Raw genomic sequence first — 23,670 nt, forward strand, 5'->3', positions numbered from 1 at the left:
AGGTTGGATTCAGAGATGGGAATCTTATGAACTGCTTTCACAGGATGGAAGGAAACCAATATTCTGCTTGAAAAAGTGAATGTGCTCAGTATGTTGATGAATATATATACACATCAACCTTTGTGCCAGTGAATAACAATCCAGAACTTGAAGAGTTCATGTCTTGTGTTAGCTCCTTCTGGAATACCTGATGAGCTTTCCATTTGCAGGATTGTGCGATATGAAAGAGAAAAGAGAATGAGAGAATGAGAGGACTCACTGGCGAAAATCCCATAATTACCAAAAAAACCGTAAGACACAAAGGCTGAAGTCTTTTTCAGTAGTCGTTGCAGCAGAAATTGAACAATGTCGTAGACAAGAGATAAGAATTAAAAAGTTAAGTAGTTCAAAGAAGATCTATCTGAAAAGCTCCAGCAGATATATATATAGAATCTTCCTGGCAAAGACATCTGTTCCAAGTGAGTCTGAAGAGCATGGCAAACATAAATCTGTCACGGTCCCAAAGAGGAGCAAGCAACAATCATAATAAAAAGCATCGTGCATTGAGATGTTGAATCAAAAGTCCCAGCCACCTCCTTTCGCACTAGAAGCTTGGCTGTATTAGTCTGTATCTTACAATCGTAGTGATCTGAGATCTTGATACCTGAGATACTCTCTCTTTTACTGCCTGCTTGATAATTTTTCTCATTCTTTATATGCATCTTTATTCATCATGGACTTTTATTCTATTGAGCCTCATGTCCAAGCTCTTACTCTTATCGCTGAGGAGTATATATATAAAAAAGTTAAAAAAATCACAGATATTTTGACACATCTACAAAGAATGTAATAAAAATAAATAAAAAATTTAAAATTACAACTTTGATATTAACGATTATATTTTTAAAAAAATATAGAGAGAGAATGCTTTACAAAGCAGTTACTTGAAAAATATATTCTCAGAGAGAGATTAATTTATCATATAATCTGTTATTAACAATTGACATAAATATTACAACTTCATTTAAAGTTTTAAGAAAATAGAAGTGTATTTATAAAATCTTTGAAAATTAGAACTAACTACTCTTTTAAAAAAATATTAATTTAAATTTACTATTGAATATAAAATATTGAAGTTTAGATAACTGAATAAAAGTGATTGAAAGTTATAAAATATTTATTATTTTTGATTAAAAATATAATGCTGTTTGAATTTAATATCAAATTTTAAAATTAATAATTCAAAATATATATAAATATAATAAAAAATAAGTTTTATATAAAATTATAAAATTGAATAACTTGATAGATTTTAATTAAATTGTATTTATTTAACTTTAAATAAAGCATTAAATTATAATTTAAGAAATTTTATAAAATAAAAAACTACTTCAAATTTATAAATTTAAATATGAAATAATTTATTTATTAAAAAAAATTCAAACATAAATAGAGCAAGATTTTTTATTATATTAAAATAATAGTAATAAGTATAAAAATATATATAAAGAAAGCAACTGTAAATAAAGTTAAAAAAATCAATATTTAAAAGATAAATTATTAAAATAAGAAAATATTGAAAATAGTGACTTTAATTATTAAATTTAATAATTATAACAGCTTTAAATTATTAAGTAAATTAATATTCTACTATTTTATATATACAGCCAAGCATACTAGCACAGGAAGAGGGTGATGGAGACTTTTGATTCACACTCTGTACAAACCCTCAATATAAAACAAATTGTTGCTTAATGTATATGATGCCGGCAGAGTTATAAGTCTGGCTGTCTTACTCACTGGCAGACATCACATATCTGCTCCTGAAAACAGACGTACCAAATTCAATGCTCCGGGTAGAATGTTTGTTAGATTGCCGAACATCTCATAGATTTTTTTCAAGAAAGTTACATTAGACTGGAGTAGTGTCAAAATATTGTAAATTCTTAGTCCGCAAGTTAGCTATTGCTCATTTCTTTAGAGAGTACGGAGTATGATGCATGGAGATAGAGGCTGTATTCCATTGTTTTGAAAACAAAGAAGGTATAAAATTTGATATGCACTTTTCGTATGACCTCAGCAAGCGTCGGTGTGAAATAGCTGATAACCAATGATAGATAGTCCTGGGGTGTGAGCCCTCAGGCTGGAATTTCATCTAGACATTATAACATGAGAATAGGAAAAGGAAATCCAGGCCTGAGAAGAACAAGAAGAAGCAGAAGCTGTTCGTTGTCGCACAGACCATAAATGGGAAAATGGTTGATAAAGCCAATGCAAGGGCTCCAAAGCAATAGACAGGACCATTACATATTAAACCTCTTGCTAATAGCTGATTCACGTATCTCACTGGTAAGATATAGCATCCACACTTCAACATTGAAGAGGAATTAGAATTGAGTGTTTGGTGATTGTCTGATGTGAATGTGGATGGGAACTACTGGATAAAGTTTTTGATAAACATAATTTTTTAGCTTATCGACACGTGACATGTTCCTGACTCTGCGAAAAGATTGCTTGTTGTAGCCAAACACATTTCGTTCTGTCCCCCGCAGAGCATCATCAATTTGCTTGTCACGGTTCCTGCATACTGGCGTCCCGCTAAATAGTGTTTCTTCGACATAGGTTTCTAGACTGTCCTTTGTGTTTCCATATCTTCGCTGATCGGAATGTCTGCCACGCCCCCTCCTGGTATGGCGGAAGTCATAGTTCCGGTACTCGACGGAGAGAAAAAAGCGGCCACTGAACAACAAATTGACCCTTGGAACGTTGAAGCAGGGCATGATGAGCAAGGAAATACTCTTGCCATTGATTATGTGGCCATTTCACAGTTCGCCAAATTCCTCCTTTTTAGAAGATTTGCGCGTCTGACTTCTCGTATATAGAAAATGGGCGACCAAATTAATAGATGACGAGCTCCTTCAGCGCTTCGAACGCCTTACGGGCCACAAGCCACATCGCTGGTTGAGACGCGGTCTCTTCTTTTCGCATCGCGATTTCGACCATATCCTCAACAAATACGAAGCGGGGGAGCCTTTCTTCATGTACACTGGGAGAGGCCCCTCAACTGATGCGCTGCATTTGGGTCATACAATTCCTTTCTCGTTTACAAAGTGGCTGCAGGATGTATTTGATGTCCCACTGGGTATGTCGAAGGATTGAGACCGCATTCTTCCATTTTATAAGTTGATATTATTTAAACATTGCTGACTGTCCTTAGTAATTATGCTTACAGGTGAGCCCGCATTCAGTTTACTCGATTAGGAGTACATGTTGACGATCGAAGACGACGAAAAGGCCCTCTTCAAGGATAATCTCAACTTCGAAGATACCTATAAATTCGGATTGCAGAATGCGAAGGATATAATCGCTTGCGGATTTGACCTTAAGAAGACTTTTATATTCAGTGATCTAGATTATGTTAAAGGTCACTTTTTAATGAACGTTTGGGAATTCTCAAAGCTCGTAACTTTCAACCAGGTTCGAGGAGCTTTTGGGTTTAATGAGAGGTGAGCACAGCCAGTTCACCAGCTTCCGAGAGCGGCACATCATGATAGAGGCAGCGGGAGAGAGCAATTCCTCCTGCGGCGTGCTCTCTCCTGCGACGGGTCGACGCTATACATGCAGTCGGGGTAGGGATGAGCGTGTGGCTGTCGTCTGGATACGTCATCTTTCCGTGGCATTATCCCTGCCCTCCCCCTCCTATACTTCTCTGTCTTGCATTCATTTTGATAGCTTTAGAGTGAGGTTTGTGCTAACATTTTGCAGCACGAATATTGGTCGGATAGTCTTTCCAGCGGTGCAATGGTACGTTGTTCTACGTTTGAATCATGTATCCCGCTAACTGCAAACCAGTGCGGCCGCATTTGCAACATCATATCCAGAAATCTGGTCCGATAACCCGCCAACAGAGCGGACGAAGGCTATAGGAAAAATCCCGTGCTTAATTCCGATGGCTATTGATCAGGACCCATATTTCCGGCTCGTACGTGACAACGCTTCTCGTATGCGATGTCCAGGGCCAAAGCCTGCTTTAATCCATTCCAAATTCCTTACCGCTCTGCAAGGCACTGGGGGCAAAATGAGCGCAAGCGATCCTAAGTAAGATATGACAAGCTCTTAAAAGCCATAAAAGCCATAATGAATTGGAAACCAGCTCACACCATTCGCCCGCAGCTCTGCAATTTTTATGACGGATACACCAAATCAGATCAAGGTTCGCTCTCCCCATTCTCTATCACGTTCGAAGTGTTTATTGACACATTACAGAATAAAATCAACAAGCACGCATTTAGCGGAGGAAGAGATACTGTAGAAGAGCATAGGCGGTTAGGCGGCAACCCTGAAGTCGACGTTTCGTTCCAGTGTAAGTAACTCCTTAAATCTATCACCCTGACGCTATAGATATGTTTTCATTCCTAACGTAACACGACGAACAGACCTCTCATACTTCGAAGAAGATGACGAGAAACTTAAGCGGATAGAGGAAGGGTATCGGAAAGGAGAGATTCTGACGGGAGAGTTGAAGAAAATGGCCATTGATTTACTGCAAGAGTATGTGGCAGAGTTCCAGCAGCGGAGAAAACATGTCACGGATGAGCTTTTGAAGCAGTATATGACTCCCCGGAAACTGGAGTGGAAGGGAAATCCCAACCCCAAGCCCAAGGAGGTCAAACCAATGGATACAAAATCGAAAGAATGCAAGGCAAAGACGAACGCGAAAAAGCAGGATGAAAATTGAGAAGCATATGTGATTGGTTAGCGATATATGGATTCTAAGTTACGGGCTGCGGTTACCATTTCTACCTGGTATATGAGAAATCGAAGATAGAAATAAATGCATATTATGTTCTAGAGGGCGATAGACTAGCTAACACCTGCTCACTGTGAATTGAGCATGCTTTCTATTGCTAAATTCTCCGTATGTTCCCCACATGAAGGACTTGCGTCGTTTGGATCGCGGACTAAATTATTTATGATGTTAGTAACAGGGTCGTTCCCCTCATTCTCTTTCACCGAAAATAAGTAATCAGTCGGCTGCAACAGCTCAGGGATAAGAGTTTAAGAAACTTAGATTCTCCCTTCCATGAAGATTTTAAATGGAAATATCTGAGCAAGCAAAATATACTAGTGATGGATCTCTAATCTTTTTTCTTGTATCTGTAAGCTCTCAAGTACAGTTGTGTAATTTCCCCTTGGATCTGGCTATATTATTCTTTTCGCAAAGAATCTGGCTGTTCATCCGTAAAACGAAGAACCGAACCACTGCATATATTTGACTTCCCTTATTGAGACGAACTCAGCCACTTTGTTAGAGAAAAGGACGGGTCCAGTAGCACACATATTTTATTATCAGAGAGTGATGCAGCGCCTTGAGTTGGATGAGCGATCGAAATCAAGATCCCTTCATTCCATCGCATTGCTAGGTGAAATACATCTTCTCCCTCAGTTGCAAATATTGGATAAGCGCGAGGTTCTTGTATATATCAAGCTCAATATTTTATCCTTAGAGCCTCCTGACCCAAGAACTTAAAAACTCTAAACAGACCACTTCAACAATTACGTCAGCAACCGCTTCCCCACATTTTGATTTAGGGTTGCACTAAGCTCTAAACATACTAGTCCTATAAACGTTGTTCCCATTTACAGCCAATCAACGCTCCTATGTCGAGCTAACGTGGCTGGGGAACATTAAATGTCCCTGTCAAATTAAATCTTATTCGACCAGCCACTTCTACAACTTTGTACCCATCGCTTTTGAGGGATTGATTAATGACATGGCTGGGGCCAGAGTGATCGAAGTGATATATCATGATGGTTGAGCTGATTCCTTTTGCCTTCTTTCCTTGTTCCCTGTTTCCATTTACGTCTCCACCATTTGTCGTGGATATACCTTTCGCAGCGTTCGCCACATATAGGTAATTTGTGGCACTTGTAGCTCTACACTTCTTGAACCCGGAGAATCACTGTCTTGCGCTCTTGTGATATCCTTCCCCTCATTTGCGCATTGCTTTTTTCCTCAAGAGACTTCGTTTGCTGGTTTGATTGAAACATTTCATATCTTTTGCAGTTTAGAAGTAAGTTAACTTTGCGTTATTTTGTTTACTGATATTTCCACTTCGCCTTCATCCACAGTATCCTCCTTGGGATTGTGTGATGAACTGATATAAAGTCGAATACGTTTACAGGGAACTACTCTGTGCAGCGGGTACATTCTTGCCATGAAGTAATGATGAGTTGACTGACAGATTATCTCTCCAGAAAATTCCCATTCCTATATAATCAAGACAATCGATCATCTTTTCTTCATTTTGATATAGATTTTTCTTCCCCTCCTCTCTAAGAATTATAAATATCATACCAAACATTCTCCCATTTCACATCCCACTCGACCTCTCCCTCTGTCCTGCCATTGCCATTCCTCTACCCTCCCCGCACTCGAACCTCGCGCAAGGCAACACAAACGAATAAACAAATACAGATACAGACAAAATGGTCAAGAGAAACATCGCCATCGCCATAATTCTCATAATTTTCTTCATTCTTCTTGCGGCAATATGCTTTGCTATTTACGCAATCAAGAACGATCTCTCCCTTTTCACTCACAGGAGAGCGCTCGACGAGGAAGAAGGAGAATGATTGATCAATTGATTGCCTTGAAAAATGGAAAGCAGTGGAATCAGGGGCCAATGGAGAGACGACATTGCGTACCTCTTGCTGTGTCCATGCCCCTGATACTCAGTCGAGAAAGGGAACGACCTAGGATTATCCCCGCAAAAAACAACTTGTTGGTTCACTTAACGTGACTACACCCAGAATCGTTGGGACGTTCGACACGGACATCAATCGGCCATACCCCACACCCACAACCACACGGTTGCTCTCTTTCTCTCTCTCCGCCAGACGCATTACCATTAACGAAGAGGGTCATTTCCACTCATATTTTAAAGCATTTATTGCATTTCGTGTACGGCAAAAATATACCCCCCATGCTTGTTTTCCGGAGGATTTTCTTTTTGCATAATGATTGTCGATCTATTATTTTACCTCCCATGTCTGAAATGAAAACAAATATATATATAATATAGAAGGGTGCTAGTGGCGTTTTATGGTTACCAGGATTGTGATTGATTTTATTTGGGCCTTGAATTATGAAATATTTGCTTTTATTTAACTATTTATGAATATTAGTTATTTATTTCATTGTCCATTCAGAAAAGGAATTTACAGATTCACTCTGACGCGGAAACACAATTTCGCTTCTCTCATACACGGATCCTTCCCAGCAAGCCTGATTTATTTATAGCCTATACCTACTGTACATGTAAATTTCTGTTCATTCATTTCCGCCTTCTCATAATATCAATTAATACACGTTGAAGATACACCAGGGAAATCCGCTTAGTGAGTATTCCATTCTCCCATGCCCGCCCCTTTTCCATTCTGATCGAGAGCAAACCTAGTTTTGACATTTTCTTGTGAAAATGCATCATCACCTTTAAGGCATTCGCAATATCCTGACACCCTTCCCGTTTAACAAGAAATTAGAAATGTAAATTGTTCCGAGAACCGCCTCCAGGGTTAAAACGAGTTACGAGGACGATGGGATGGAATGGAGATCCAACCTATTGACACTTCTGAGTTACCTGAGAGGCTACCGTTGCTGACTATATCGGACTGAGAGAGAGTTTTATCGCCGTCTCTTAAGATCCTCGTCAATGGAACCAAAGGGTGAAGAACTTTAAACAAGACGCACTGATGTTGGTAGTGTAAAAAATTGAAAAACTAGGCAGGGGAGACTAAGTGAAAATGAAGTAGACAAAAGTATTTATGTATGCGTGTTTGTACGTAGGTGATACATAAAAAAAAAAAAAAAAAAAAAAAAAAAAAAAAAAAAAAAGGAGAGAGAGAGAGAGGAACAAACGAAATGATAAAATGGAAACAATTTCATGCATGCATGCTCTCCTCAACAGTGTATAAAGGAAATGTGCAATGCTTTACTGACCTCCCACAACCCAAATCAGTACAAGTACACACAATTTAAATCAGAAAATATCGAGATTATTTTTCTCACGGCACATTATTTGCCTGCTGCTGCGAACAAGCTCCCATCAGCATCTCCAGCCCATTGCTATGTCCATTGCGACCATTCATGTTATGTTTATTATTATTGTTCGCCGCCTCATTGGCATTACCATCGTCGTTATTGATGTATGAGAACTTCCAATCGTCTCCACCGCCGCTTATTCGGGATATCACTTTCATGCCGTTATTGTGGTTGTAGTCACCGAGACTGCTATGAGTGTCCTTAGTAGTTGTGCCGATCGGATCATTATTTGTAGGACGGTGGTAGGATTTGTCCTTTCCCGGGCCACTAACCGGGCTAGTTTTAGAGTGTAGGGTTGGAGAGGTCGTGCCTGTGGTTATTGAGGAAGGATTTGTTGGGTACGTGGAGCGGTACTGATTGAGGGCAATGGGAGAGGAGTGGGTTTGCTGTGACGAATATTCAGATGAGGATGGTCGTGCTTGCTGGGGGTTCAAACTCTGGCTAGCATTGCCTGTCTTTTCATCTGTTTGATGCGTGGAGCTCTGGGTGCAGGCATTGTTGCTTGTGCATCTTCGCTTGGGAGGCCTGAAGGGTTCGTCTGTACGATTTGGGTCACGTGTTTGGTAGGGGGTTGACTGCGTGCTGTTCAGTGCATAGGGTTGTGTGGCCGACGTGTCAGGGGTGACTGGGGCATTGAGTTGCGGAGAGGGAGGCTTCGTCCCATAGTGGTGTTGCGAGTAGTGAAAACCCCCGCTGTTCGATGCATTCCGGTTGTTATTGAGGCTTAGGATGCTTCCGTTGTCGCTGTTATTATTGCTGTGCAGCGAGTTGCTATTATCCGAGAATATGCTTGTAGCCACCCCCGAGCCAGCTCTACCCATGCTCTTATCATGCATTACCACTCTTTTCCATTTCGCCACTATATTGTCATAGTCCCACCGAGAAGACTCGATTCCGATCACTTTGCTGTCCTCAGCTAGCTCTCTGGACACAGCGTGTGAAATCGGGAGCATATCTGGGGGAAATATGGAAAATTCTCGGGGCCACTGGCAATTTTCCAATCGTTCGATTTGTCCCCGTAGCTGGTTCGCCTCTTGCTGCGTCCGTAATAACTGCTTCTCAATTTCCTGCCGTTTCTCCTTCTCCCGTGCAAACGCACGGGTAATCTCCCTTTGCCAGATATTAACTCGATCATTCGGGGAAGTGGACATCCAATGGTTCAACGATAGTTCGAGATGTCTGACAGCCATCTCTTCGTGTTGCTGGGCAGACCTCTCGATCATTTCCGGGTCCAGTGTCGATGGATGTACAGTATTAGGACCACCAGTTCCTTGATGTGTAGCAGCTGAAGCTGCCACAGATAGCTGATCGGACTTCCATTGTTGTATCTGAACTAGTAGAGCCTGTTTTAAAATGTCCCCCCTGTCAAATCCGGGAGGATCGAGGGGGAAAGAAGTGGGGGTCGCGAATGGATGGGTGGAAAAAAGACTAGGAGGTGGGGGAAGAATTTGGAGACAAAGGGCCGGAAACGTCTGACGTTGGAGGTCGAAGTCAAAGGGATTTACTCGTGATTCGGTCCTAGAACTATAATAACATGTAACGAAGTATAGACGCAGTGTAAGCCAGAGAGGTATAGAAATGAACAAAAGAACATGGGTGAGAGACAATGCAGGATCAGGAAGTAAAACAACTCACACTGCTGCCCTCACATTATCCAACACTTCCCTCAGCGCCAGCTCTAAAGCTCTGGTCGTTTCTGGAGTAGACTTATCCGATGGCCGTATGGAATAGTCGATACCCGTCGTTGGCACTCGCAGCTGTGATATTTGAGCGGTATTCGGAATATCATTGATCACACCCGTGGAATGCCAGGTGGGTTGATTAAGCAACACTTGGAACCCGGTTCTGCTCGACTTGCCATTCAATTGCGGGCCACTCTCACTCCTTGACTCGATGGAAGCAGCCTTTCCCGGAGTAGTCGACATAGAAGCGACATCTGGGCTTTCGCGCTTACTGGAGTTACGTGTTGTTCGCCGTGTGATGCCGCTGCGCAGACGGCGTATCTCCTCGACATCATGCACACCGTCTGGTTTCTTCTTGAACAGGTACTGGTCGAGGTGGCGGCCGAGGGAGGAGGAGGTGAAGTTCTGGTGGCAGTACTGGCACTGCTTATCCTTGATGGCGGCGGGTTTGGTGCCAGATTGGCTACGGGCCTCCTCGGCGTTGGACCCGTCGGAAGTGTTTGTCGGGCCGGCGACAGATTCGTTCATTGTTGGCGGCGCGATGTATCCGCGCTGTTACCACGGACTGGGCTGAGGCACCAATTCCGAAGGTCTGCCCTTTTGGTCGTTGTATACTTGGTTTTGTACGGGAGAGATTGTAGCAGAACTTGTAGGTAAAAGACGAGAGAGTGGAACGGCGAAAAGGAAAAAAGACCGTTGAACTAGGAGGGAAAGGGAGGAGCAGGTTAACAAATAGCAAAGAGCAGCAGGATACAAAATAGGCTGGCTACTGACAGTGCCTCGTGTGCAGCTCTGCGCTCTCAGCGGGCGTTGACTCTTGAGGTTGGTTGGTTGAAGGGGAAAAAGTGTCGAGATATATTTCGACAAGGCGGGCGACCTCATTGGCAGGCGTGGTACTTGCTGCACAGTAAATAGTTACTGGCACCGCCGGGTACCACAGTCATAGGGCTGTGTGTTCTGAATTTCTGCGCAAGAACAACAAAAATTACAATACCAATAAATTTAAGCAGAGAATTCTTGAGACAAATCCCGAGTTGCTTCAAACACGTTGCGCTCCTCTTCAACTCCTGATTGATGACGGAGAGATACTTGAAGCATTTTCTGTATCTGTCTTTGGCTACTGAATAAATGGTGATATGATGTCTTATTTAGTTTGCAATGGTAAAATAGGCTTCCTCAAGTTATAGAGGATGTTAATTAATATTGAAGACTGAAAAAATCTCATATACTTACCTCAAGCGTATTTATTTGTTAGTGACTTTTAAATAGTGATTGTTCTTAATTGATATCTGGCTGTGAGATGCGAACCCCATCACTTACGCGACAACTCAAAACAATGCAGAGTCACTCTGAAACTTGTCAACTCTATTAGCTATTGATTCAAGGCAACTTGCACCAAATTTGAACTGTGCGACTCAAGAGGCCGGAACCAGTGCTTATAATTTCTTTTTAATTCTATTATTACCTTTCCACATTTTTGCTTTTTCTTCCACTTTTCCCTTCGGTTGAACAAGTCGAAGTGATGGGATAGGATACCACTATTCTAGAGAGATCGTGGAGATGCATCTATAAGGACACCGATTCCTTGTAGCACAGTGCAACAATTTTGACAGCCGGTAAACATAACATATCCCAACGGTTTGCCTGTAGCAGAATAACGCAAAATGTCAAAGTAAAAGAGAAATAGATAAACTGCGTCGTCAATTGTTAACATTCACGCTTCCAGGTCTACGCTGATTTGACCAATCCCCCTACATATTCCGCCAGTGAAATCAGCCTCTCCTCCTGGAATCTCCTCCCTACCAGCTGCAGACTGACATTGGCACCATCGAAAATTTCGGCATCATCTGTACAGAGCGGTGGGAAAAATTTTTGTCAAAATTTGAGCATGAAGAAATCATCAATCGACAATGGTAGTCAAGACTTACATTCATCATGAATCTTCTTATCCCGTTCACTCAATGGCTTGTAGTCCAGCTCGAGAATATCCACCGCCTTATCCGCAAGTGTTACTGGGATGGTGATCGAACTGTAATCCAATATATTCACGAAGGTAGTATAAGTGACGTAGTTAGTCTTGCCTCGTCGCGCTGCCGGGAATGGAGCCACGGGGCAGAAAAAGCCATCCACGGGCCGTCCCGTTCCCGTCACAACTGCAGTACTGTTCCAGTATTCCAAGTATGATTTTTGGTACTCCCGTTTGGCGACATTGATTGCCGCGATTTGCTCCGCGTTCTTCTGCGGTCTCGGCTCCTTGCCAAAAAACAAGGACAGTTCTTTGATGAAGGTTTCGCCCGATATTCCAAAGTGATGGTGTGCGTCTGCACCGCCGTCGAAGCTGTAGATAGCGTTCTAATGAATCAATCGTGGTGAGTAAAGATGAGTCTTGAAAAATGTATGATATAGCGGTTCAACATACTGCCAATTCTGATGCCCTGAGGTGCGAGGGTGGATTCCACTCGATAATCTGTTTATGATTATTAGCCCATCATTGCACGCCTAACATTGGTAAACTTATGCCAGTTTGCTTGCCTTATGTCCCAGTTTCTGTAGCGTATTCGCCACAATTTGTAAAGCTCTAGCAACAGGAGGGAGAGGCTGAACCTCACCATCACAACTCAATAATCCGAACGCAAGTTTCCCTTTGCCCACAGTAGAACTCTTAACCATGCCAATAATTTCTTGCTCCTTCTCATCCCGCCATGGAAGTTCAATAGTAAGTGGATCATGAAGCCAAGGCTTCTGATCAAGCACAGACTGGAACAAGAGTTTCAGTCCCCCCGCGGTAGCCGCCATGGGACCGACAACAGAAAGAATGGAATTTTGCCCATCCATTGAGTTAGCAGCCGCCTCATAGGGAATTCTGCCCGATGTGGGCCGGAGGCCATATAGGCCATTAAAGGCAGCTGGGATTCGCACGCTACCACCAATATCAGTGCCAAACCCACCTGCAGATCCTCTAAGGGCAATGAGGGCACCTTCGCCTCCGGAGCTTCCTCCAGACGATAGATAGCGGTTCTTCGGATTCCACGTATAGTCGATGATATTGTTGATGGTTTCGCCGCACATCAAGGTTGCTGGGACACTGGTCTTGCAGTGGAGCACGGCACCGGCAGCGCGAAGTTCCTTGACCAGTTCACTCTCGAAAACTAACCGTCGAGGATCTCCTTCATGACCCTGAAAGGTACCAATCCAACCAACGTATCCCATTGTAGTTTCCACTCCCTTGACGTGAAACTGATCCTTTAAGCTAATTGGGATACCATGGAGGGGTCCAACTGGCCTTTTGTGCTCTGCAAAATACACATCAAGTTTCTCTGCATCCTTAAGAGCAGCTTCAAAAAATATCTCATGCAGACAATTGACCTGGCAGGTTTAAGTATTAACAATATGGTTTTGAAGGATTTGCAACTTGGAGCGTCTATTGAGATGTGAATAATATAGGTACGTACAAACTGATGTGCAAGAGCTGCCCTGTGGCAGAATGCCTTTGTCACCTCGACAGCAGTCCACTGGCCAGTGGTGGTGCGCTGTGCCAGACTAACAGTATCCAGCTCGGTAATATCAATTTCTCGAGGAGAAAGGAACTGCTCGATATACTGGGTCACGTCTCGCAGCTCGCTGGCGGGGGGGATGGGTGTAGAGAGTCGCCATTTCTCGGGAATAAGAGCGAGAATCGATTCTCGCTTTGTTCTAGCAATCTCCTCCCAAGATGTTCCTGTCGCCATTCCAGCAGTTGAGGTTCAAGTTCCAATCGCAATGAAGTTGTGGATGTGAGCGCACTGTTTCTTGATGTGTTCACGAAACTATGAATATTGGCCCGTAAGAGGTAAGCAAGCCTGGCGATGGGTAGCGTATTGTTGTGCTGAAAAGCGGGGCTAGACTTCTCCACAAGACGGAGGGAGATAGGGTATTTAACTGCCCCGCCTGTTCTGTTCTAAATAATGCCAGTCACTCTATTGGATATTCACTCTCGTGGAACCCATATGGATATGGGGGTAGAGTATAGGGGTCTTCGAGAAGCACTTAAAAACTATTATTCGAGGAAAAGCCAGATTTATGTCCGTCAGAATGATTTTGATGCGGAATTCAAATTTGGGAGGGGCACAACTTTAGGGTGAATAGGTGTGCTTAGGATTTGCACGAATGCCGATGCTGTGCCACTGCTGAGGGGTAAACTATTGGATCCGCGGGACAAGCACGGCAAAGCCCAGAAAAGACTGCAGAATACTATAGCGTTTCAAGCACCGATAAGGGCAATGACGGCGATCAGCATCAGCTGCAGCCCTGAGAACTCGAAGTGTCGGTTGTCATCAAATCTATTCTTGTGGTTGTACAGCAGAGACAATACAAGAATTTCTCCATATGACGATTAGTCAGCGTCAACCCCCCTTCATCTGTCTCACGTTGAGATTGATTCTCTTGTTTGCCATCCAGCCCCGCCATTCTTCGTACGGACTGGAGGTGCCAGGCCAATCAGATAACCAGTCTGGACAAGTTGACGGAATAATTTTGGGTACAGCATGCCAGGCAAATCTTGAACGACCAGTCATATAAACAGCATCGCCAGAACGGAGGCGGATAACCTCGCAACCACCACCATCCTCATGGCCTACCATGAAAAGACCATCACATCCAAAACTGATGCTTATCAAGCCTGTGTCACATTCTTCACTTACATCTCTATGAACACTGAGTGTGTCGCCGGGAGAGTAGAGGTTTACAATGGCAGCCTCAGCTCTGGTGTCAGGGAAAATACTGTGCAGCAGATTCGCTATGTCTTCTGGGAAAGGAGGAGGTACCTCATCAACAGGATACGCCTTGTCTGTCCAATTGTATTGCCCGCCAAGTGTTATCCAACGCAGCTTTTTCTCAAGCAGTGATTTAATTGAGAGTGGTGGATGAACTGAAGGGTCCTTAGGAGCTAGTTCTCGACCCAGATTATCTTGAAAAAAGGAGCCTCTCTTCCGCAAGAAAAAATCCTGTTGGTTTTGAGACGTTGAGCCACGTTCCTGAGGGAGAACTTCTTGCGGGTCAGGATATGTCAAGTGATAATGAAGATGTATATTTGTTTTATGATGTTCATTTGATAGATCTCGATGAAATATGCGGGAAAGCAGTTCAATCTGGGCAGCAGGAGGAAAAAGAGATGGTACAATGAGTAGACCTGACATATGTTAGCTATCACCATGTGTGAAATACCCGGATACTCCGTACGTGGACTGGAATGCTTCTCACCTGGAGTATCCTGATGTGTGTAGATAGGAATGTCATCCAGCTCATCCTTGGAGTCTTTACGGTCCAGAAACCGGTCTAACGCCAGTGAAATAGACTGGCCAGGCACATATCCCTCCATCTGCAGACCATTGGAAAGGCCATGGTCATTCTGCCTCCGGGGATCCCGAACCCGCGGATGGGAGTCAATCTCAGAGGGCTTCAGACTCCGGTATTCCTTGAACAGCTGACGGAAAACATCAGGTGGTCGTTCATGGGCGTCAATCCGTACGATTTCCACCATTGCGGCCTGTCGGATTGCCAAAAGAGCCAGCCTTGGAGAGTTGTCCAAGGTTAATTCTCTCTCCGCGCGGGCGTACACCTACAATCGTAGTTCAAAAATTTAGCATATCGTTGGGTCAAATTTTTAACGTTCAGTTTGACCCACTCAGAAACCTCCCAAAGTAACTGCTGGGTTAGGGTAGGGTAGAGATTAGTATTAAAATTTGACACACGATGAGGTGTAAGTAACCGCCCCCCCATGGATATTTTAGCTAGCCTAAGCGGTTGATGTTATCCCCAGTAGGATGGATCCGGCTTTAAAAAAATAACATCTCTTGCTGCTTTAAGCACTCGGGTTATTCTGCCAGCTGGTATCTCGCTGTGAGTGGCTGTGGAAGCGTGGGCGGTAAGGCGCGTGTTGCGTTAACGCGGCGCAGTGTTTGTTTGGGGTTCATTTGTTAGCGAATCGTAAATACTTGGACACAATAAAAGAGCTTCCACGGTTGTTTGTTCCCCTCCGCCACCACCAAGCCCAACCACACACCCTCAGGAAGAGAATTCTGACCGTGGAAACCGTCTCGACGATGAAGTCATAGCACGAAGCTGCTCTCCGAGTTCTCCAGAGAAGATCTCTACTATTACTAACCACTAGAGCACACTGAACTTCCTCGAACCTCAATCGAGCTCTTCTTGCTTGTATCATTACCCCTCGTTATTTACTTACCTCCCTCGTTTTTAACTACTGCTCCCCGCTATCAAGCAGTGGGTCTTGACTGATAACAACATACGACCAACGTTTTTGTACGGAAAAGAAACATCCGTACTATTTTATGGTAGAGACCTGTGCAGCAAATAAACACAATTATGGAAAACTATCAGAAGATTGAGAAGATTGGAGAGGGTGAGCAGAGCTGGACTCTGTACCCTAACATATCAGGATAAGTGACCTTGCTAATTGGGGTATCGTCTTTTCTTTTCATTTTTATCTACAGGAACATACGGTGTGGTCTACAAAGCTCGCGATCTTACCCACCCCAATCGAATTGTCGCACTGAAGAAAATTCGCCTGGAGGCCGAGGATGAAGGCGTCCCCAGCACCGCCATTCGAGAGATATCTCTCCTGAAAGAAATGCATGACCCCAACATAGTCAAACTCCTCAACATTGTTCATGCAGACGGCCACAAGCTTTATCTTGTTTTCGAATACCTGGACCTGGATCTGAAAAAATACATGGAGGCACTCCCCGTGAGCGAGGGTGGTCGTGGAAAAGCCCTGCCAGATGGATCGACATTGGATATGAACAGACTTGGGCTCGGAGAGGCTATGGTCAAGAAGTTCATGGCTCAACTTGTCGAAGGCATTCGCTACTGCCATAGCCATCGGGTCCTCCATCGCGATCTGAAACCTCAAAATCTCCTAATCGATCGTGAGGGAAATCTTAAGCTGGCGGATTTTGGCCTGGCTCGAGCCTTCGGTGTCCCATTGCGTACATATACCCATGAGGTAAGCATTCCTTGTGTCTGACATGGAGTTTTTCTAATCCCCTCTCAAGGTTGTTACGCTCTGGTATCGCGCCCCGGAAATCCTTCTAGGCGGGCGCCAGTACTCCACTGGTGTCGACATGTGGTCCGTCGGCGCTATATTCGCAGAAATGTGTACCCGCAAGCCTCTATTCCCAGGAGACTCCGAAATTGACGAGATTTTCAAGATTTTCAAGTAAGACCTTTTCCCTTCCCCCCCCCCCCCCCCCATTTTCTAAAATCTCTCTATTCCATCTCCTTTTATATACATGCAAGCTGACGCACATGTCCAATAAAAGACTCCTGGGTACACCGGATGAGAGTACCTGGCCCGGTGTCACTTCATTCCCCGACTTCAAAGTTTCATTTCCTAAATGGAAGCGTGAAGAGACGCGAAAGCTGGTTCCCGGCCTGGAACGCAACGGTCTAGATCTTCTGGATGCTATGCTTGAATATGATCCCGCACGGCGCATCTCCGCAAAACAAGCCTGCATACATCCGTATTTCCAAGCGGGCAGCTCTGCATATTCTGGCCGCGAAAGATTGCCTCCGTATCCAGGAGCAACAATGCCATTAGCCGCTAATTGATTTCCCTTTCCTCCGTCCCTTGCCCCACGCCTCTTTCACTCTCTACCGCATTGAATTCTCCCTTCGCCCGCTTGCTATTACTGTTCCTCGACGTCTGAGGATTTTCTACAGCATTGTATATCTCTATTCAAAACCAATTGAGGCGCGGGTTATCGATTTTTCATATTTTTTCTTTTCTTCCCCCCCCTCTTTTTATGACGGAAGCATGAGGCCTACGTTTTTCTTTTGTCCAGCAAAATAATTGTTTCTTGCTTAGATCAATTTTCTTAATGTTATTGTGATAAATATTTCTTCTCTTTTCTTTAGCAGGCCTGCAGTGACGTAGCCAAACCACCTTTTCCCATATAAATTAACTCGTTTTCATTCCTTAAATATCTCAATAATTACTTGCTAAATTTTTAATATAAATTTTAACAGGATTAGAGTCATGCACTTTTCTCATAAATTACCCATGTGAATCAGTTAACTAGTATGTATTTATATTAACTACAGTATTGTCATCTACACACCACTGCTCATTATCTTTGTAACCAGTTATAAAAGTTAATAACTCGATCATCTCCTTGTCTGGGGCGAGGCAAGCATTAGCGTACTTTTCGCGTTTCGCCGCCTCAATTGACGAATGCACTACCGGAGTGGCAGTAAGGAGCCAATTAGGGCTCGTAAACCTCCTGCCAGAAAAGTACGCTGGATATACCCTTCATCTTGATTGAGTGAGATAGAATATACTGTGAGTGCGTCAGAGTGAATTAATTGGCTATTATATTCTCACTATTATATGATAATGAGAGCTTCTCTTGCTTCGTACGCAGCGAATATCTAGCGTGTTCCAAATAGGACTAGCGTGGCTGAGGAAAGAGATCTCTCATATACTACTATTAATACTAGGCGATATTGATTATTATTATATAAAACTATGCACCGTAATTGTATGTGAGAACAAAGATCTTTTAAATTTGCAATCTGTCACCATCTGTATTACAAGCTCAATGTTTAATAATTTTGAAAGGTACTTTTCTATCATGTAAGAATCAGATGGAGAATTATATGAAAAATTACAGGTAAAAGTTAGAAATAAAGATAAAACGAAATTTTTTATCAAAGGGTATCACCGATGCCTTTGAAATATCCAGATATGCATGGGAAAAGGCGGATCGTTGGGTGCTGTGGATCATGGGGCAGTGGATCGTTGAGTGATTTACTCCGGTACTTGCCCCTTGATTCTGTAAAAAAAAAAAAAAAAAAAAAAAAAAAAGTCATGCCGCATTGCACAAATTTCGGTTTTTGTTAAATTCAGCTGTGTTTTTCGCTTATACAGTTAAATTGCCCATTTGAATTCACCCATCCGAACTTGATCGGATTAGAAGCAGGATTTGAGCCTATCTAAGGTAGGATCACATCCAACTGTAGATTCTAAATAAAGAACCCAAGCCAAGTTATTACTCGTTTTCCTAGATTACTGCATAGCAATTGAAGTCACCCAGTAACTAGTAATTCACGTTCGCTTTACGACCTTGGAGCCCGAACCGTCCGGACAATATGTTATCACGTGGTTATTCTGTATCCGCGATCCCATATTTGCGTTTCAGAACAGTGCCGACATATCGGTCGTTTATGTTTGCCTTCTTGCCGCCCTAAGGATATATATGATCTCAAGATATCTAACAATTAGCTTAATATATCAGTCAATTTCTTACAGCTAATTTTGTGGGAAGTTGGAGGAGGACCAGCTGGAAACGCATGGATTCCGCTAAACGCGAAGCAAAGAGCTTACCGTTGAGAAATATACGACGAAGCGTTGATAGGAAGTGCGTATTTCGGCACTTAGCCAATGCAGTCTGTCCAGGAGGCAGACGGAGGATATTGACGCTAACTCGACCTCGAGGAGTCTTGAAGAACCTCATAGTGGGACTGGTGGGTAGTTCTCAGAGCACAAACACTCTGGATGGTGGTCTTTTCCAATGATATATTACCCGTGGATGATATGTGTAAGCAGTAACTCATGTTTGTTACAAATTTCTCACTTCGACAGAAACCAAGTGTCATCCAATTGGTAACAAGATTTTAGACGCCTCACAGGGCTTGTTAACTACTAACTAAAGTTTAACGAGATATTCATGTATGTGAGAAACTGAATCGTTGTGATCCTTTTCGCCCCGTTAGGGATAACCTCCACGAATCCCAGTCGACAGGTGGGGCCAGTCCGGAACTCCAAACAGGGGGGATCTTCCGTCTAACATTCCAAGAGCCGAGAATTCGTGAGCTGTTCATGGTCGGGGTGCCAACGCTGTTATTCCATATGGGACGGGGTAGTTAGGCTTGTTAGACAGAGGCCGCTTGGTAGTTAGTTACCAAATCTCCGCGTGATTCGCCAGCTTCCATAAATACACGCCACGCGATATGGCCGGACCAGCTGAAGGCTCGGGTTTTCCTACGGCATCTTGTCGTTTTGAAAAATAACGGAACGTACTGGCGAAAGCCAATGAGGCCAGATCACCAAGCGCCCTTTTGTTCCCTACGTGCATCCGTCCGTTTGCTAGCAGCTATCTATCCCATTGTTTAGCGCTACATTGCTATGGGGGTGGTCTCAGACTGCAGATGCCTGCATGGAGGCTCAGAGTTATTAGGCACCTATCCCCAAGAGGAATGTTAAAAGGCCACGATCTCCCAGCCATGACACAGTTTTCCAAACTGACCAGATTTGAGACCTACATATATGCATGTAGAGTGTATATATGTAAATATTTTGCATGTCGATATTCCACATCACGGCGGACAAAAGTGAGCTCTCATGGCTCACACATCTGTTTCGTATGGCGGAAGTGACCACCAACCTGGAACTGAAACTGCTCCGACGACCACAAAAGAACGTGCAACACCGCAAAGCATCGTGGACACATTCTGGGGATCCTTCAACTCGAAGTTTCCAGGAAGAGTCTTGAAGGTTCTGCCACGACGACCTGGCAAAACTCCTCCGCAGCCCATTTCAAATATCGCACACGGTGAATCTGCGCTTGACTCGTACAATCGCGCCAAAAAGGAATGCGAACATGCGGTGAATCGCATTGTAAAGCAATGTCTGCGAATCAACTAAAAGTATGATGATCCGCATTTTGATATTGAGGCGGATCTCAAGTCTGGGCAACGGAATTGTCTCGACGGCCTTGGGGGCGAAAACATGTCGATGAAGCCGAAGGGCGTGAAGAGAGTTTCGGTAAGTTCCCTTTTACCATTCCCTAAGTTCATTTGTCAGTTCATGAAGTCTCATGTTGTTATTTCACTGTTTGCGGAATTTCCTTACGCCTGTGTAGGATATTTTTGAGAAACTCAATTCTACGTAAATAATGCTACCGTAGGTGATGTACGTCAGGGGAACGATGGTGACTGTTGGCTTATGGCTGCGCTTTGTACTTTGGAAATATGGAGGGCCTCATTAATAGGGTTTGCGTTGCACGGAATGAGCAGGTCGGAGTTTACGGATTTGTCTTTTATAGAGGCAAGCTGTATCTGCTAATTTTTCCGGCGAAGCACACCATTGTTAACATGTTTACTAGATGGCGAGTGGCGTCATACTATCATTGATGACAAGCTATATCTTCGGGCCCCGGATTATGAAGATGCTGCTTGGGAAAGGGAGGTTTGGGATGATATTGGTCGCTCCGATACAACGAAACATGGCTGCCCTTGCTGGAAAAGGCCTATGCTAAGGCCCACGGGGATTATTCAAGCATCGAAGGCGGGTTTGTTGGGTAACTTTGGGTCATTTCCTTTTGTTTTAATCAGTCCTGTATATGAAAATTAGACTAACCCCTCGATCAGAGAAGCTATAGAGGACCTTACTGGGGGTGTTACGTCCGAAATCATATCCCGGGATGTCCTTGACCAGGACAGATTTTGGAACGAGGATCTTATGAATGTCAACAAGAAATTCGTTTTCGGATGCGCCACTGGTCTATACGGTCGCTGGTTATACCCCAGTTACTATGACTCCAAGGAGAGATCAGGGATGCATGAATGCCATGCATATTCTGTGATGGATGCTAAGGAGGTAAATGGACGGAGGTTCCTCCGTCTTAGGTATGTTTCATGCTTTTCCTCTTGTTATTAGATGGGAGTTGGACCTAAATTGTGTTGTTATAGGAACCCCTGGGGTCATAAGGAATGGTCTGGGCCATGGAGTGATGGATCTGAGCAATGGACCCCTGAATGGATGAATCTACTCCAACATAAATTTGGAAATGATGGAGTATGTTGTACCTTGTTTTCATCTGCACACAGTTTGTTTCAACCCTCCTTGTTGTTCCAATTCTGACCAAATGTCCGGCAGGTTTTCTGGATTTCCTACGAAGACTTTCTTCACAAATATGAGTTTCTCGATCGAACTCGGCTGTTTGGAGACGATTGGATAGTGACGCAGAAGTGGACCAATTTTCAAGTGCAGGTACGTTACCTAATTGACATGTTCTAGACCTAATAGCTAAGACTACCCACCCATTCATGTAGTTGGACTATCGCTATTTCAAAGGACTAGACGGTCAATACAAATTTGAACTTCAATTTCGCCTTGAGAAAGATGGACAAGATGATTATATTGTCCGCAACCAAAATAGTATTTACATGTCCCGCTCTGTGAGTGCGGATATCACTTTGGAGCCAGGGACTTACACGGTTCTTGTGAGAGTTAGGGCAACAAAGTCCAAAATCGCCCCTCCAGAGGAGGTCATCAAAGAGAAAGCCACTACGGACCGAGAGAAACTTGTTCAAATCGGCCAGTTTTATGACTTGGCTCATACGAAGGGCGTGGATTTGGAATCCGGGGAAGAAGAGGCGGAACGGAAGAAGAAAGAATTGGAAAAAAAAAAAGCAGCATTGAGAAAGAAAGAAAGGGATCTTGCGGAGGTCCGGTCGCGGAGAAAGTGGGTTACAAGGAGAAAAATCGCAGCAAGAGATAAGAGGAGGAAGAAGAAGGCGAAGCAGGTAAGGGAAAGGAGGGCAGCCAGACAGCAAACTAAAAATGCTGAGAATCAAGAGGGACAGCAAACTGAGGAAAAGAAACAAGGAGGGGAAGCTGATGAGGCGCGTGAGGATGGACATAGTAAGAAGGAGATACAGTAGAATAGTAGCCCTGAAATGAAGGAGGAGGACGTTGAATTGCGGGCGAAGGATGCCAAGAAACAAGAAAGAGAGAAGCATGGGGACCAAGAGAAGAAAGACGATGATGCGAAATCCCAAGATTTGGATCCCGAGGAACAAGAAATACAGAATGATAAAGGAGCTGACAAGAAAGGAGCAGCTCAACTCAGAAACGAGTTTGTCGAGAATGAGGAAACAAAGAAGGATGGAGATACGGAGAAGGGGAGTGAAGATGTTAATCACCAGGGGGAGGATTTGAACAGAAATGAAGTAAAGGAGCAAGGCATTGAAAGGAAATATGCGGACATCAAATTTGAAGCTAGAGATTCTGAGGAGAAAGAAGTCAACGGAAACGGGGGAGGGGAGAAGAATGGTGAAATCGTTGAACCTCAGATGAGTGATCTCGAAGACAATGAAGTTAAGAAAGGTGGGGATATGGAGACAATGGGCGAAGTCTCCGAACACCAGTCAGAGAATCTAATGGACAAGGAGGAATTACAAGAGGACGAGGTGCTAGGGAACAGAAGCGAAGAATCTTTCGAGCCCCTCATGGTGGCTGAGGATGAAAGCGGTAAGGAAAATAACAACGAAGAGTCGGAGAAGGAAGCAAAGGATATACCCCCAACCCCCGAAGTCGCCAAAGAACAGGAACCTCAACCACAGAAGGAGAACGGGACGGACGATAAGAACCAGACCACCGAACCTACGGCTAAAATCGCGAAAAAGGTCGAGGAAGATAGTGGTATGGATTCGGGATCTGATTTTGAATTTGATTCCGAAATTGATATGTCTCCGATTGAAGATTCTGATAGTGAGGGTGACGAAGAGGAAGAAGGCGATATTGACGGGGAGTACAGCGTACAACCACCTTGGAATGCTGTCTGTGTTATCGGGCTACAAGTTTATTCTAAGGATTCGGGCTTAACTGTAAGAGTGGTGAAGCCAAAGCTTTGGCAAACGGTTGCTGAACCTCAACGTGATTGTGATGATCCTGCAGTGGAGTGATTCACTTGGCCAGATGGAGTCTTTGGTAGCATTGCCTGTGCTGCTGATTTAGCATTCTCGAAGTTCAAATCTATTACCAAAAGATTGCTTGCCGTGTATGGTATATGGTGAAGCCATTTTGTAACCTAATTAGTTTTTAAGTGTATGGTGGCCTTCATTTCA

At 43.7% G+C, this 23,670-nt stretch overlaps 8 protein-coding genes across 8 annotated transcripts; 4 read left to right on the forward strand and 4 right to left on the reverse strand.

The window, feature by feature from the left end:
* Nucleotides 1-2,645: 2,645 nt before the first annotated feature.
* Nucleotides 2,646-4,717, forward strand: PAAG_01181 (tryptophanyl-tRNA synthetase; the record flags this gene model as incomplete). The annotated part of the gene is made up of 9 exons (XM_015844262.1): nt 2,646-2,806; nt 2,862-3,121; nt 3,197-3,211; nt 3,263-3,485; nt 3,745-3,783; nt 3,832-4,077; nt 4,153-4,192; nt 4,246-4,342; nt 4,416-4,717. The coding sequence occupies 9 exons, from the start codon at nt 2,646-2,648 to the stop codon at nt 4,715-4,717; spliced, it is 1,383 nt and encodes a 460-aa protein (XP_015701043.1).
* Nucleotides 4,718-8,046: 3,329 nt separating this feature from the next.
* On the reverse strand, nt 8,047-10,293 carry PAAG_01183 (hypothetical protein; the record flags this gene model as incomplete). Its single annotated transcript, XM_015844263.1, has 2 exons — nt 8,047-9,607; nt 9,719-10,293. The coding sequence occupies 2 exons, from the start codon at nt 10,291-10,293 to the stop codon at nt 8,047-8,049; spliced, it is 2,136 nt and encodes a 711-aa protein (XP_015701044.1).
* Nucleotides 10,294-11,493: 1,200 nt separating this feature from the next.
* On the reverse strand, nt 11,494-13,493 carry PAAG_01184 (acetamidase; the record flags this gene model as incomplete). Its single annotated transcript, XM_015844264.1, has 5 exons — nt 11,494-11,612; nt 11,694-12,117; nt 12,185-12,232; nt 12,331-13,131; nt 13,218-13,493. 5 exons carry the CDS (start codon nt 13,491-13,493, stop codon nt 11,494-11,496), a joined length of 1,668 nt encoding a protein of 555 aa, XP_015701045.1.
* Nucleotides 13,494-14,147: 654 nt separating this feature from the next.
* PAAG_01185 (oxidoreductase) lies at nt 14,148-15,283 on the reverse strand (the record flags this gene model as incomplete). Its single annotated transcript, XM_002797280.2, has 2 exons — nt 14,148-14,932; nt 15,004-15,283. 2 exons carry the CDS (start codon nt 15,281-15,283, stop codon nt 14,148-14,150), a joined length of 1,065 nt encoding a protein of 354 aa, XP_002797326.1.
* An 842-nt stretch (nt 15,284-16,125) lies between these two features.
* Nucleotides 16,126-17,370, forward strand: PAAG_01186 (cell division control protein; the record flags this gene model as incomplete). Its single annotated transcript, XM_002797281.2, has 4 exons — nt 16,126-16,162; nt 16,254-16,765; nt 16,815-16,978; nt 17,082-17,370. 4 exons carry the CDS (start codon nt 16,126-16,128, stop codon nt 17,368-17,370), a joined length of 1,002 nt encoding a protein of 333 aa, XP_002797327.1.
* Nucleotides 17,371-18,923: 1,553 nt separating this feature from the next.
* On the reverse strand, nt 18,924-19,274 carry PAAG_11231 (hypothetical protein; the record flags this gene model as incomplete). The annotated part of the gene is made up of 2 exons (XM_015846913.1): nt 18,924-19,004; nt 19,068-19,274. 2 exons carry the CDS (start codon nt 19,272-19,274, stop codon nt 18,924-18,926), a joined length of 288 nt encoding a protein of 95 aa, XP_015703520.1.
* An 887-nt stretch (nt 19,275-20,161) lies between these two features.
* PAAG_11232 (hypothetical protein) lies at nt 20,162-22,485 on the forward strand (the record flags this gene model as incomplete). Its single annotated transcript, XM_015846914.1, has 8 exons — nt 20,162-20,437; nt 20,468-20,584; nt 20,741-20,873; nt 20,925-21,129; nt 21,190-21,447; nt 21,511-21,616; nt 21,698-21,811; nt 21,874-22,485. 8 exons carry the CDS (start codon nt 20,162-20,164, stop codon nt 22,483-22,485), a joined length of 1,821 nt encoding a protein of 606 aa, XP_015703521.1.
* Nucleotides 22,486-22,500: 15 nt separating this feature from the next.
* PAAG_11233 (hypothetical protein) lies at nt 22,501-23,508 on the forward strand (the record flags this gene model as incomplete). The annotated part of the gene is made up of 1 exon (XM_015846915.1): nt 22,501-23,508. The coding sequence occupies one exon, from the start codon at nt 22,501-22,503 to the stop codon at nt 23,506-23,508; it is 1,008 nt and encodes a 335-aa protein (XP_015703522.1).
* Nucleotides 23,509-23,670: the final 162 nt, after the last annotated feature.

Source organism: Paracoccidioides lutzii (assembly GCF_000150705.2).
Source record: "Paracoccidioides lutzii Pb01 unplaced genomic scaffold supercont2.2, whole genome shotgun sequence".
Classification (NCBI taxonomy): Eukaryota; Fungi; Ascomycota; class Eurotiomycetes; order Onygenales; family Ajellomycetaceae; genus Paracoccidioides; species Paracoccidioides lutzii.